General features: G+C 42.2%; 1 protein-coding gene across 2 annotated transcripts in view; it reads right to left on the reverse strand.

The window, feature by feature from the left end:
* UHRF2 (ubiquitin like with PHD and ring finger domains 2) overlaps positions 1-13,329 on the reverse strand; it is a 126,446-nt gene that overhangs the window by 11,433 nt on the left and 101,684 nt on the right. For both annotated transcript variants that reach the window (XM_075827316.1, XM_075827307.1), the window contains exons 9-11: positions 9,992-10,099; positions 2,259-2,363; positions 172-278 (exon numbers count right to left, since the gene is read on the reverse strand). In XM_075827316.1, coding sequence (XP_075683431.1) covers positions 172-278; positions 2,259-2,363; positions 9,992-10,099 — 320 coding nt within the window. The remainder of the gene's footprint in view (positions 1-171; positions 279-2,258; positions 2,364-9,991; positions 10,100-13,329) is intronic.

Here is a 13,329-nt window from a genome sequence, read left to right on the forward strand (position 1 = left end):
ATATATACAGCTAGGTACATAAGCCCTAAATTAAAATTAAGAATAAAACATGCAATTAAAACAAAAGCTTATAAAGGTGTATTAGATATGGTACTAAAGCAGTGCTGGAATAATTTGAACTAAATAAAATAGTAAGTTTAGAAATATTATCTTCATAGTGTTTGAACTCACCTGTTCATATGAGTCAACGTTTGATCAAACGAGTGCTCTCCAATTCTTTTGTTGCCAGAAAGATCTCGGCCACCACTCCCTGTGTAAGTGAACTCATCCCCTCTATCCTGAAAATAGGCAACGAATATAACTTGTAACTGTGCTGAGAACTTTGAGTTAAAGGGGTTATCTGGGTTCCTATTTTTTTTTTTTACTAATGGCTGCAAATTACTTGAATTAACAAAACTATCCTTTCTCCCAGCGATCCAGCACTGACGCTCTGGTGACCCTACCGGTGATTGCCAGTGGAAAGAATAGGTGACTACTGCTTGATTTGTTAATTCTTGTTATTTGCAGCCATTAGTAAAACAATGTAGGAACCCGGATAACCCCTTTAAAGGGAACCTGTCACCAGCAATTCACCTATTGAACTTCACATATCCCTCACTGGCCACTGCTATCAAAAGTTCATTGCCGTTATCCCCTTTCCTAAACTCCTTCTCCCAGTGTAAATAACGGTCTGCAAACATTTTGCGCCTTTTATCGTAATAATCCGGTGTCCCGTTGTACGCACACACCAGAAGAGGACATCAATGCACAAGCACGGGATATTTTGTGCTGGGGGAAGGCGAGGAACTGCCAATCAAAAATAAGGAGGCGGAGTAAACTCGGAAAGACTTGAGGAATGATATGACTTTTTTCAAACGAAGATTTTAATCTTTTCAAACGAAGATATGACTCTTTTATGCTCATTAGCATACGATGTGGGAACACTAGAAAACGGAATACTAAAGCTGCAGAGCTGACTAAGAAGACAATTATAGGTTATATAGAAATGACTAGTTTTTATACCCGGCGTTGCTCGGGAGGTTGACTTACGGTATAGAGTAAAAGCTCACTATTTAAATACCCAATTATGTGTTGTAAGGCCCCATGCAAACGACCATAGAATTCGTCCGGAATTACGGACCCATTCACTTCTATTGCCCATGGACACCTTCCTGTATATTTACAAGAAGGTGTCCGTGCCGTAGAAAGGCTCCGCAAAAGATAGGACATGTCCTGTTTTTGCTTTTTACAGACCATGCTCCCATACTTTATATGGGAGCACGACCCGCATAATAATTAGAGAGTATTAAAAATTAACTTACCTGCTTCTTCCTCCAGTCCGGCCTCCCGGGATGACGTTTCATCCCAATGTGACCGCTGCAGCCAATCACAGGCTGCAGCCGTCACATGGACTGCCGCGTCATCCAGGGAGGTCGGACTGGATGTCAAGAGGGACACATCACCAAGACAACGGTACGTATGAACTTCTTTTACTTTCAATCGCTGCGAAAACTCTGCCTGAAAGGGCTGCCCCTTCTTTCTTTCCAGCACTGATAGAGAGAAGCGGCAGCTGATTAGTGCAGAGAAAACGGGTCCGTAAGTACGGGTTGAATACTGGTGACACCGGACCCAATGTTATTGGAAGCACCATTAAATATCCTCAACACAATGATCACATGATCAAAAAATTTTCATTCCCTTTAGGAAATAAAAGTCCTAAGCCAGTGCTCCTAGACTAAACTACGAAGTGGTGGATGAGGGGCGGGAACTTCTGATTCATGCCCATTTGGCATCATTTTTCCTCGCTCCTCATCTTTACCATTAGTCACTCCATCGCTCATTGCTTCTCCATGCATTTTAGTCCCTCAATCGCTCATTGCTTCTCCATGCATTTTAGTCCCTCAATTATATGAGACAGGACATCTGTCCTGCCTCTGTATAAACCCGCTGTGGCCAACATCGCATTCCTGCTGTGTTAGGCAATTCAGTGAGGAATGATGTAGGTTGCAGCCAATTATGGGATGCCACGTCATCAATAGGGGGCAGAGCCTGTCAGTGCAATTCGTTACCTGGGGAACGCGTGTCCAATCAAAAATAGCTATTCCCTGATTTTAAACCAATGAAAAAAATTGGGCTTCAAACAAACTTTCGAAAATATATATAAGATTTTTCACTCACTACCACCAGGTATTGCTGGTTTAATAGGTGAAATGCTGGTGACCGGTTCCCTTTAAGGTTATTATGAACTCCATGATAATCCAGAAATGCAAAACACACACCACTTCATCTTCAAATCCTCCAGCTAATACAAGAGAGTATGACCCATCATTGCTGCGGCCGTGAATTCCACCAACATGAGGACGATGGACTCCTGCTTCACTGACCTGGAAATACAAACAAAACACTTCCAGAGCAGATGCTTTTTATATACAAGAAATCCCATTATAAGGCCTAGAAAATGCCAGACATACGTTTGCAAGTAAATTATATTATAGTTTTACCTCACCACTAACCATGTTATGTCTTCTTCCTACATTAAAGAGTTGTCCAAACTATCCAGTTCAGAACATAAATTTTTTATTTTTTTTTTACCAATGATTCCATAATTTATTCATGTTTACTTAGAAGCCTTAGCGTATGTTCACACGCAACAAATTGTTTGTGGAAATTTCTGCCATTGTTTCATTCATCTAAAAAGGGTTTTGCAGAATCCACATGCTGCAGAAAGAACCCTATTCCCATGTATGAACTAGATTTTCATTCGCAGAAATTTCTACAACAAAACTGCCATTTATGAAAATGCCTGTTAGACCACTCCACTAAATAGTTAAAAACACAAGTCTGACTATAACCCCACAAAGTCATGCTCAAAAAGGTCTAGGGAGCGGACATATAGGTGAATAAAAACTTGTTTACCTTCCAGAGCCACCACTATTTTGTTAGCCAACTTGACCAAACCCCTGCCCATGTTTCAACTTTCCAGACCCTTGCGAATATGACTTCTGTGTGTTTAGGATATTGGATAACTGCAGCCACACCGAATTTTACGGCTTTTGAGTGGAGATAGACATTAAACACAACACATAACAGTTTGATTATATAAATAATACAAGACAAATCTAATAAACTTATGATTAACATCAAGGCCTTGTTTTAGGTTGTATAATTTTCCTTTTATCATATAATAATTCATTCCTTTAGTGTTAAATTGATGGGCTCGATGCAGCCGCTGTGCGTACGACACACTGGTTCCCTGAAGAAGTGATTGTAGCTAGAATATGTAACCTATGTACACAGCAACACTGAGCTCTGCCAAAATCTGCAGTACTCTGAGCATCTTTGTGGTAAAACAGGCTGAAGCTAGTATGAAATCCGTCTGAGCTTCTGAATTAACATGCCGGGAGGTACATGAATAGCTCCATATGTATTCAGGGTGTGTTTTTATATTTTATAGATACATGGATGGCATATGGAGGGGGTTAAAAAAGAATTCCTGTATAAAGGAAACCGCTTAGATTTGATATTTACCTCCAATGGGTCACCAATCAGAATCATGTAAAAGAGATTAGCTGTGACATGTTGTAGCACGTGGAATGTGACACGTTACAGAGCGTATAGCAATGTCTACTTTATTATATGTACAGTAACTTAATTCAATTATTATTATTTATTTTTTTTAAACCAAGAGGTGAGTAGGCACAAAAGAGCGAACTTCCTGAAGGAGATGTCTGGCATGTCTACTTACATTGCTCCCACTCAGCAAACCCTTGTGAAGAGTTAAAATCGAAATAGGGTAGGAGTGTACATTAAAAAGTTGTACTCCATCCCCATTTCAGCCTTTGGGCTTTTTTGAAGTATATTAAAGGGATTTATACTATGACAAAAGAGTGCTGTAATATACGATCTAATATTACCGCTGGTGCAGGGAGGTTATTATTAATGGATCTACTAGAAACCACAGAACTCATGCGGATAGGAAGAACTTTTACTTTTATCTGTCTAGGTCTCCAACATTCAAATGAATTCCATCTTCTAAAAGTTATCCACCTTTCCTTCAATTATATCCTCGGCTGCCTCCAGGCAGGATTTCAGATCCGACTCTGCAGACATTTTTATTAGAACTCTGACACTCAGCAGCGTTACATCCATGGATCACAAATTCTTTTTAATTGTTTGAGCATATTTTTTATTATAAAATGACCTTGCTTTCTTGCGCATCTCTCACATAATACTAAGATCTCTAATCTCAAACCAATTTGCTCATCTTTAGTACATACCTTCATTCAATTGGTTTTATTCACCTGCCCGTAAAAAACAAAGTATTGATTTCCCTATTATTTTCTTAAATTCACCAAAAGTGAATTGTAAAACAGGCGACTAGATTAACCAATGTATCTTAATGGACAGCAAATTTCTAACTTATTCTATTGTGTTAAAAAAAAAAAAATGTATGTTGAAGTCATGCTGTTTTAGAAGACATTTAGATACTATAGTCATATACTGTGTGTACAATAACAACCTAATAACCTCTGTTTTAGCATTGACTCCCAAGCTATTATTTTAGGAGTACCCTGGCTTTTCAGTGATTAATACTTTAAGGCTTAACCCTTTCCGGACACCCGCCGTATATATACTGCGCTGTCGTGCAGGGGTTCCCGCAAAGCGCATTACCATTACGTCGTGGTGATAGTGCGGGCTCAGGAGATGAGCCCGTACCATCACCACCGGGTGCCAGCTGTATGTTACAGCTGACACCCTGATGTAATGGCCAGGACCGGAGCTAGCCTCCGATCTGGCCGATTAATCCCTCAGATGCTGCGTTCAATAGAGATCGCAGCATCTGAGGGGTTTTCAGCCACCGCCACCCCAGCAACGTGATTGCAGGGTTGCCGGTGGCTGCAATGGCAATCAAAGGCTTAATACTGGCATCCCGGTCTGCCAGCAACGGAAGCCTCCTATGTCACGCTCGGAGGCGGGACCTAAAAGGCTTCCGGTACCAACGGCAAGATGGCACCGGCTCAACTTCCGGCTCAGAAGCCCAACCGGCGTCATCAGCAGTGGGTGTCCGCTGTATGTTACAGCGGACACCACGCTGTAACAGCAGGAACCGGAGCTAGCTCCGAACCCTGCCATTAACCCCTTAGATGCAGCGATTGAAAGCGATCGCTGCATCTTAGTGGGTTGTAGCAAATCGGCAGCCCTGCCATGCGATGGCAGGGCTGCCGATTGCTACTATGGCAACAGGAGGCCTAACAAAGGCCTCCTGCTCTGCCATTACGTAAGCCGATTAGGCCCCGCCTGGAGGCGGAGCTTGATCGACTTGCAGTGCAATGTATTAGAATAGCAATCAAACAGTTGTACCTTCAAGTCCCCTAGTAGGACTAAAAAAAAAAGTATAAAAAAAAGTTGTAAAAAATTAAATAAAAGTTTCAAGTAATAAAATAAAACAGAATCGCCCTTTTTCCCTTATCAAGTCATTTATTATTGAAAAAAATAAATAAACCATACATATTTGGTATCACCGTGTCCATAACGACCTGATCTATAAAAATATTATGTTATTTATCCTGCGCAGTGAACACCGTAAAAAAAAACTAAAAACTAAAAATCATCAGAATTGCTGTTTTTTGGTCACTTTGTCTTCCAAAAATTGAAATAAAAATTAATCAAAAAGTCGCATGTATCCAAAAATGGTACCTATAAAAACTATAGCTTGTCTCGCAAAAAAAAGCCCTCATACAACTCCGTTGATGAAAAAATGAAAAAAAGTTCTCACAACATTGTGACAGAAAAAATAGATTCTTTTTACAAAATGTGTTGTAAAACATAAAAAAATGCTATAAATTAGCTATCGCCGGAATTGTACTGACCCGCAGAATAAAGTTAGCAGGTAATTTATGACGAATGGTGAAATGCTGTATAAAAAAACTAAAAAACTATGCTGGAATTGCTGTTTTTTGGTCACCTTGCCTCCTAAAAAAAAAGGATAAAAAAAGTGAACAAAAAGTCACATGTACCCCAAAATGGTACCATTAGTAACTACAGCTCGACCTGCAAAAAACAGCCCTCATACCTCTACGTCTATGAAAAAATAAAATAAGTTAAAGCTCCAATAAGTCAGGAAAGAAAAATATGCAGTTGTACAGGCCCGAGGGGAACACTTCTTCTGTTTACAGAGGCGATTCATGAAGGCCCTAAAATTAGGGAACCAGGAAGGTAAGGGCCCAAACAAATCTGCTGGAAGCGAGGGTGCCCGTATTATAACAGCACAACACTTTCCCAGTAAAATTCCGTAATCTGCAAAGGTGCGGAGTGTGGACCAAAAGGGGGATAAGGAAAGACATTTATCAGTGCGACACTGGCCTGTGCATAAAGGATTGCTTCACAGTGTAACACACATCTATCGATTTTACCCCATTATTATACCACCTGACTATGCTCCTGATGTACTCTGCCCAGCTTATATATACCCCCAAATTATAAACTAAAATACCAGTAAAACTCCAAAAAAAACTACTACAAAGCAAAATTCACGCTCCAAAAGCCAAATGGCGCTCCCTCCCTTCTGAAACCTACAGCGTGCCCAAACAGCAGTTTACTTCCACATATATGGCATCGCCAAACCAGAGAACCCTTTTAACAATTTTTGGGGTGTGTCTCTCCAGTGGCACAAGCTGGGCACTACATATTTGCCACTGAAATGGCATATCTAGGGAAAAATTGCTATTTTTACTTTGCACCATCCACAGCGCATTCATTTATGGAAAAGACCTGTGGGGTGAAAATGCTCACTACACCCCTTAATAAATGCATTAAGGGGTGTAGTTTCCAAAATGGGGTCACTTCTCAGGGGTTTCTTTTATTATTTCACATCAGAGCCTCTGCAATTGTGAACCAATACTTTGTAAATCACCAAATTAGGCCTCAAATTTGCATGGTACTCTTTCACTCCTGAGCCTGGTCGAATGTCCAGGCAAAAGATTAGGGCCACATGTAGGGTGATTGTAAAACCGGTAAACACAGCATAATAATTAAAGAGCTGTCTTGTTATAGTGGCACAAGCTGGCCACCAAATATTGGCATATCCATGTAAAAATTTCCATTTTCACTCTGCAACATCGAGTGCACACTAATTTCGGGAAAACACCTGCAGGTTTAACATGCTAACTATACCCCTAGGTAAATACCTTGAGGGTGTAGGTTCCAAAATGGAGTCACTTCTGGGGGGTTTCCACTGTTTTGGTCCCCCAGGGGCTTTGCAAATACGACATTTTTCCCAGAAACCAATCTAGCAAAATCTGCACTCCAAAAGCCAAATGGTGCTCCGTCCCTTCTGAGCCCTACTGGCTTCCCAAACAGCAGTTTATGACCACATATGGGATATTGCCGCACTCTGGAGAAATTGCTTTACAAATCTTGGGGTGCCTTTTCTCTTTTTATTAGTTGAGAAAACGAAAAATTTTGAGTCAATGCTATGTCTTATTGGGGGAAAAAAAATTTTTTTATTTTCACTACCCAATTCTAATAAAATCTATAAAACACATGTGGGGTCAAAATGCTCACTACATCCCTAGATTATTCCTCAAGGGGTGTAGTTTCCTAAATGGAGTCACTTTTGGGGAGTTTCCACTGTCTTGGTCCCACAGGGGCTTTGCAAAATCGACATAGTGCCAAGAAACCAATCCAGCAAAATCTGCAATCCAAAAGTCTAAGGGCACGTTCAGACAAATGTTGGTGCAGATTTGGGGCAATTACACAACGAATCTGCACCAACATTTGCATATTTAACAGGTAATTCAGACGTTGCAGAAAACCAAGCAGACTTGCCACAGATTTCAGTTTTTGCATTGCAAAGGCTGAAATACGCAGTGAAATTCCGCTTCTTCTCCGCAACAGTGCATGCTGCGGACTGAAAATCCTATGGTCCGCAGCGAAGTTTTCCGCAACGTCTGCACGAAGATAACTAAAAAGGTGTGGAAACCAATGGACAAACTGTCTGCTAAGGATTTCCACTGTGGACTGTCCGCAGCGGAATTCCACAGCAATTCCGCAATGTCTGAATGTGCCCTAATAGCGCACCTTCCCTTCTAAGCTCTGTCGTCTGCCCAAACAGCAGTTTATGACAACATATGAGGTATTTCCGTACTCTGGAGAAGTTGCTTTACAAATGTTGGGGTTCTTTTTTTCCTTTATCTGTTGAGAAAATGAAAAATTTTAAACTAAACGTACATTTTATTGAAAAAAAAATATTTTGTCTATTTTCACTACCCAATTCTATGAAACACCTGTGGGGTCAAAATGCTCACTACACTCCTAGATTAATTCCTCAAGGGGTGTAGTGTCCTAAATGGAGTCACTTTGGGGTAATTTCCACTGCACTGGTACCTCAGGGGCTTTACAAATACGACATGGTGCCAAGAAACCAATCCGGCAAAATATGGGCTCCAAAAGCCAAATGGCGCTCCTTCCATTTGAAGCATTGCCGAAGCATTGCAGTTGTAAAACATGAAGGAGTACAGCTTCAATGTATGTATGCTCACCAAAGTAAAACCATACCCAAATCAAAAAACAAGGACAAAACTCTTAAAGCTTCTAGAATGAAAGTGTACATGTCAAGTTAATAAAAGTTTATATAAATAGTTTAATTTCATGATTCTAAGTATCTTCTCAATACATCTTCTTTACCTAAATACTAGCGATCTTTGGCTTTTGCCCCTTGTTTGCCTGTGCCTCCTGCTGTATTTGTAACTCTCAGTTGTGCAGAGTATGCTCGTTGTATAGGGGACTCCGTAGCCAGCTCATACAGACGCTGGCTATGGATTCTAGGTTGAACAGTTGCAACCTGGGAGGCATGATGTAAAAGTGTGCGCGCACGCTAAAAGCCTGTAGAGTAAAACCACAGCTGCCACTACTGAAATACAGCAAACTAATAACTCATTGGATCAGATGCCGAGCGCGTCCACAAGAGAACGCTAGGTAGCATTGAAAACTGTGCGCTAGGCAAAGTTCCCAAGCAGACGTATGAATAATGAAGTGCCCACTCCCTTCTGTGTTGCTGGGGAAGATTTTGAACAAATAGCGTTCCAACAGAAAAAATGCAATATCTCTGTGGGAAAAGAAGGGAATTACACAATATGGACATGGTTTTGTCTGTCTTTTAATGGGAAATAAGATGTAATTTATTTTATTTTGTTCTGAGGTACACTTTAAGCTCTATAATACCTCTACCTCTTTGCTCTTATCATACCAGGGTCCCCTTCCTCTGAAAATAAAATAATACAAATAATAGTAGAGATTGTATAGCATATGGAGTAAATTTGAAATCACATACAGATAAGGAGGAATTTAACATTATGTTCTGCTATGAACCATTTCATAGCATACCCTAACTAAAGGGGGTTTTACACTGGTCTATTATCGGGCAGACAAGAGTTCATAGAACTCTCCTTGCCGATAATTTCCCTGTGTAAACAGGGCAGTGATCAGCAGAGGAATGAGCAAACGCTTGTTCATCTGCTGAGTGTATCGTTTTAAAAAACTGAAATATTATCGTTGTCGGCAGCACATCTCCCTGTGTAAACAGGGAGATGCGCTGCCGACATAATAATAATGTATGGGGACAAATGATCGAGGTAACGAGCCCTCGTCCCCATACATAGCGCCTTGTGACAGGAGCAAACTAGCGCCGATCAACTAAATTGGCTGGTGTAATAGGGCCTTAAGGCATTCAATGTTCGAGGAGCTATACTCAGACTATTTTATTGTAATCTTCCTGATGATCTTTTATAGACAAAGCTGTTTATCGTTCACTAGTTAAACATCAGTCCTGCATTGTGCATTAGCACTGGTTTACCTTATTGCACAATCGTACCAGTGGTTCCTAAAGTTCAGGAACGGTTTTACATCAAGGGTGGATAAATGTTCAGTTATCTAGTCCCTATGTAGTAAATAAAGTTTATTTTAAAGATTAAATGAGCTACAACCAGTAAAATGTTGCCCACAAAGCAAGTACCTGAACTCTAAATTTCCATAATGCACCCACAGGAACACCAGGGATGGGGCCATAATGATTTGACGGTACAATTGTACACTCTTTAGTACGGCCAACACATGCCATTCCCTTTGAAAAAAAAGAAAAAAGAAAAAGGAAGGTTGGATTAGCATAGTTGGAGTTATGTACATTCACAATGAGTCTAAACGAAATATAGGAGCTGCACAATAATAGAAAACCAAAATTTCTTTGTAAGGTGCTAAATATCAAGGATTCTTGACCAAATCCCCTTCAGTTAATCAATACACAAATCCAAAGGAAAAAATCCAAGGAAAAAGGCAGATATAAAATATAAAGGTGTTTATTCACCCAGGCAACATTTCACCTTCCCATTGAAGGCATTTTTAAGGCTTGAAAATGCCTTCAATGGGAAGGTGAAACGTTGCCTACACACTGGGTGAACAAACACCTTTATATTTTATATCTACCTGGACTGCTGCCTTTTTCCTTGTTTTTTTTCTTTTGGATTTGTGTATTCACAATGAAGATTATATGCTACTTGACTACATTAATAGATTTACAGTAACAAAGTACAGTATTTCACAAAATATTTAAATAAAAAGTCTAATTCCCCCCCCCCCACACACAGCCCCCGTAATTAAACGTTTTGAGTAGTAAAACTCTGTCTCTTTCTGTCTGATGAAGGGATATTTAGCAACCCCAAAACACGTTGAATTTGTCGCACTACCCTAACGTCTCTACCCTAATGTCACACCTTTCATTTTTTTTTTTCTCTATTTTTTCCTTAGCCCATCCGTCTTTCACATGTATTGCATGTATTGCCATAAGGAAACTAAAAATACTATCCCAATGAATTACATTGCAACAATTTCTGTCCACGTGAATGAAGGCACAGCTTCCTGGTTAACCCCTTCACGACTGCCATATGGCTATATATATATTCCAACTGCCGATGCCCCGTGCAGTTGTCACGTATATAAACGTTGGCAACCTGGAACGGGGTTTAAGGAGTGCAGTGCTGCTTCATTGTAAGCAGCGCTGCACTCTTATGTCTGCCGTGGCTTTGAAAGCCCCGGAATACACACCCCCTGTAGATAATGCCATACATAACTCCCTGTAGATAGCACAAAACCCCTGTGGATAGCACCTACTAAGCTCCCTCTAGGAGAGGAATCCCCAACGTCTCTCTATCCCCCCTGTAGATAGCACCACCCCTCCTGTAGATAGCGCCACCCCCCCTGTAGATAGCGCCACTCCCCCTGTAGATAGCACCACACCCCCTGTAGGTAGCACCATCCCCCCATGTAGATAGCATCACCCCCCACCTTGTAGATCTCGCCACCTAAGCTCCCTCTAGGAGTGGAATCCCTGGTCAGATCGCTCTGGCCTGGGGTTCTGATCCTAAATGGTGCCCCTGACGTCTCTGTCCATATATGGACCGTGACGCCAGGGGCTCCTTGTAGGAGCGGAATCCCCGGCCAGAGCATCGGCAACAATCTGGCCGGGGACTTCGCTCCTAGAGAGTGCCCCTGACGTCACTTTCCATATACGGACAGACATGTCAGGGGCATCCTCTAGGAGCGGAATCCCTGGCCAGAGTGCTCTGACCAAGTATTTCGCTCCGAGAGCGAGCTTAAGTGGCGCTATCTACACGGGTGGGGGCGGGGTCTGGTGCCATCTACAGGGGGGATAGTGCTATCTGCTCGGGGGTGGCGCTAACTACAGGGGACGGCGCGAACTACAGAGGGGATGGTGCTATCTGCAGAAGGGATGGCGCTATCTGTAGGGGGGGTGGTGCTATCTGCAGGGGGGGTGGCGCTATCTGCTGGGGGGGTGGTGCTATCTGCTGGGGGGGTGGCGCTATCTGCTGGGGGGGTGGCGCTATCTGCTGGGGGGGTGGCGCTATCTGCAGGGTGGTGGCGCTATCTGCAGGGGGGGTGGCGCTATCTGCAGGGGGGTGGCGCTATCTGCAGGGGGGTGGCGCTATCTGCAGGGAGGGTGGCGCTATCTGCAGGGGGGGGTGGCGCTATCTGCAGGGGGGGTGGCGCTATCTGCAGGGGGGGTGGCGCTATCTGTAGGGGGGGTGGCGCTATCTGCAGGTGGGCTGGCGCTATCTGCAGGGGAGATGGCGCTATCCGCAGGGAGATTGCTCTATCCGCAGGGAGATGGCTCTATCCGCAGGGAGATGGCGCTATCCACAAGGGGGTGGCTCTATCCGCAGGGAGGTGGCTCTATCTAAAGGGGGGGTGGCGCTCTCTACAGGGGGGTTGGTGCTATATACAGGGGGTGTGGCACTATCTACATGGGCACTGTAGCACTATATGGGCACTACAGGAGACACTGTGGCGCTATCTATATAGGCACTGTGTGTGGCACTACGTGGGCACCATCTACAGTGGGAACTGTGGCACTATGTGGGCACTATCTACAGTGGGAACTGTGGCACTATGTGGACACTATCTATGTGGGCACTGGCACTATCTACAGTGGGCAATGTGGCACTATCTACATGGGCACTGAGTTTTTTTTTGTCCCAGCCACCTGAAAACACCAAATGAATAAAATTCATCCATTTTTTTAATGGCCATGAAAAACGGATGGCAAATGGCGGTTAAAAACGGTAAGACGACAGGAAATGGATTAAAATTTTGAGACACACTGATGCAAAACAGCCATGAAAAACAGACAGTTGATCCATTGTTAACTGCCCTTTTTTTCACGTCGTGTGAATATAGCCTCATAGCCCTCTCCACTCACAGTGATCCAGGCTGACAGAGAGAGAAGACTGAGAGAGAGAAGACTGAGGCCCCATTCACATCGTGTTTGTGCTTGTATGCGTTTTTAAACACTAAAAAAGTATTGAAACGTATAGCTCGGCGTATACATAGACTATAATGGGTCAAACGTAGACCAAAATAGCATCCGTTTGGTCTAGGTTTGTCATGGTTTACATTGGGATACTGTTTTTTGAAAGTATGAAAAGCGTAGTCTGCTATGCTATTCTGTACTTCAAAAAAACGTATACGCGACTAAATGCAAACGTAACGCTATACGTATGTATCCGTTTACACACAGTAAATCTATCAGTTTTTTTTCTTTTTTTGTTTTCACTTTTAAAAAAAAAACGTATACTTTTTTAAAGTAAAAAACGGACAAACGTATTCCGACGTATGAGTATATGCTAAACGTACACGCTATAAAAAACACAGACGTAAACAGAAAATGGTATACGTTTGTATAGGTTTTTAATGATCCACGGTTTTATAAAAAAGCGTATACGCCCGGCGGATAGCACAAACGCGATGTGAATGGGGCCTAATTGTTACAGAGATGAAACT

This window comes from Rhinoderma darwinii, chromosome 1 (genome assembly GCF_050947455.1).
Source record: "Rhinoderma darwinii isolate aRhiDar2 chromosome 1, aRhiDar2.hap1, whole genome shotgun sequence".
Classification (NCBI taxonomy): Eukaryota; Metazoa; Chordata; class Amphibia; order Anura; family Rhinodermatidae; genus Rhinoderma; species Rhinoderma darwinii.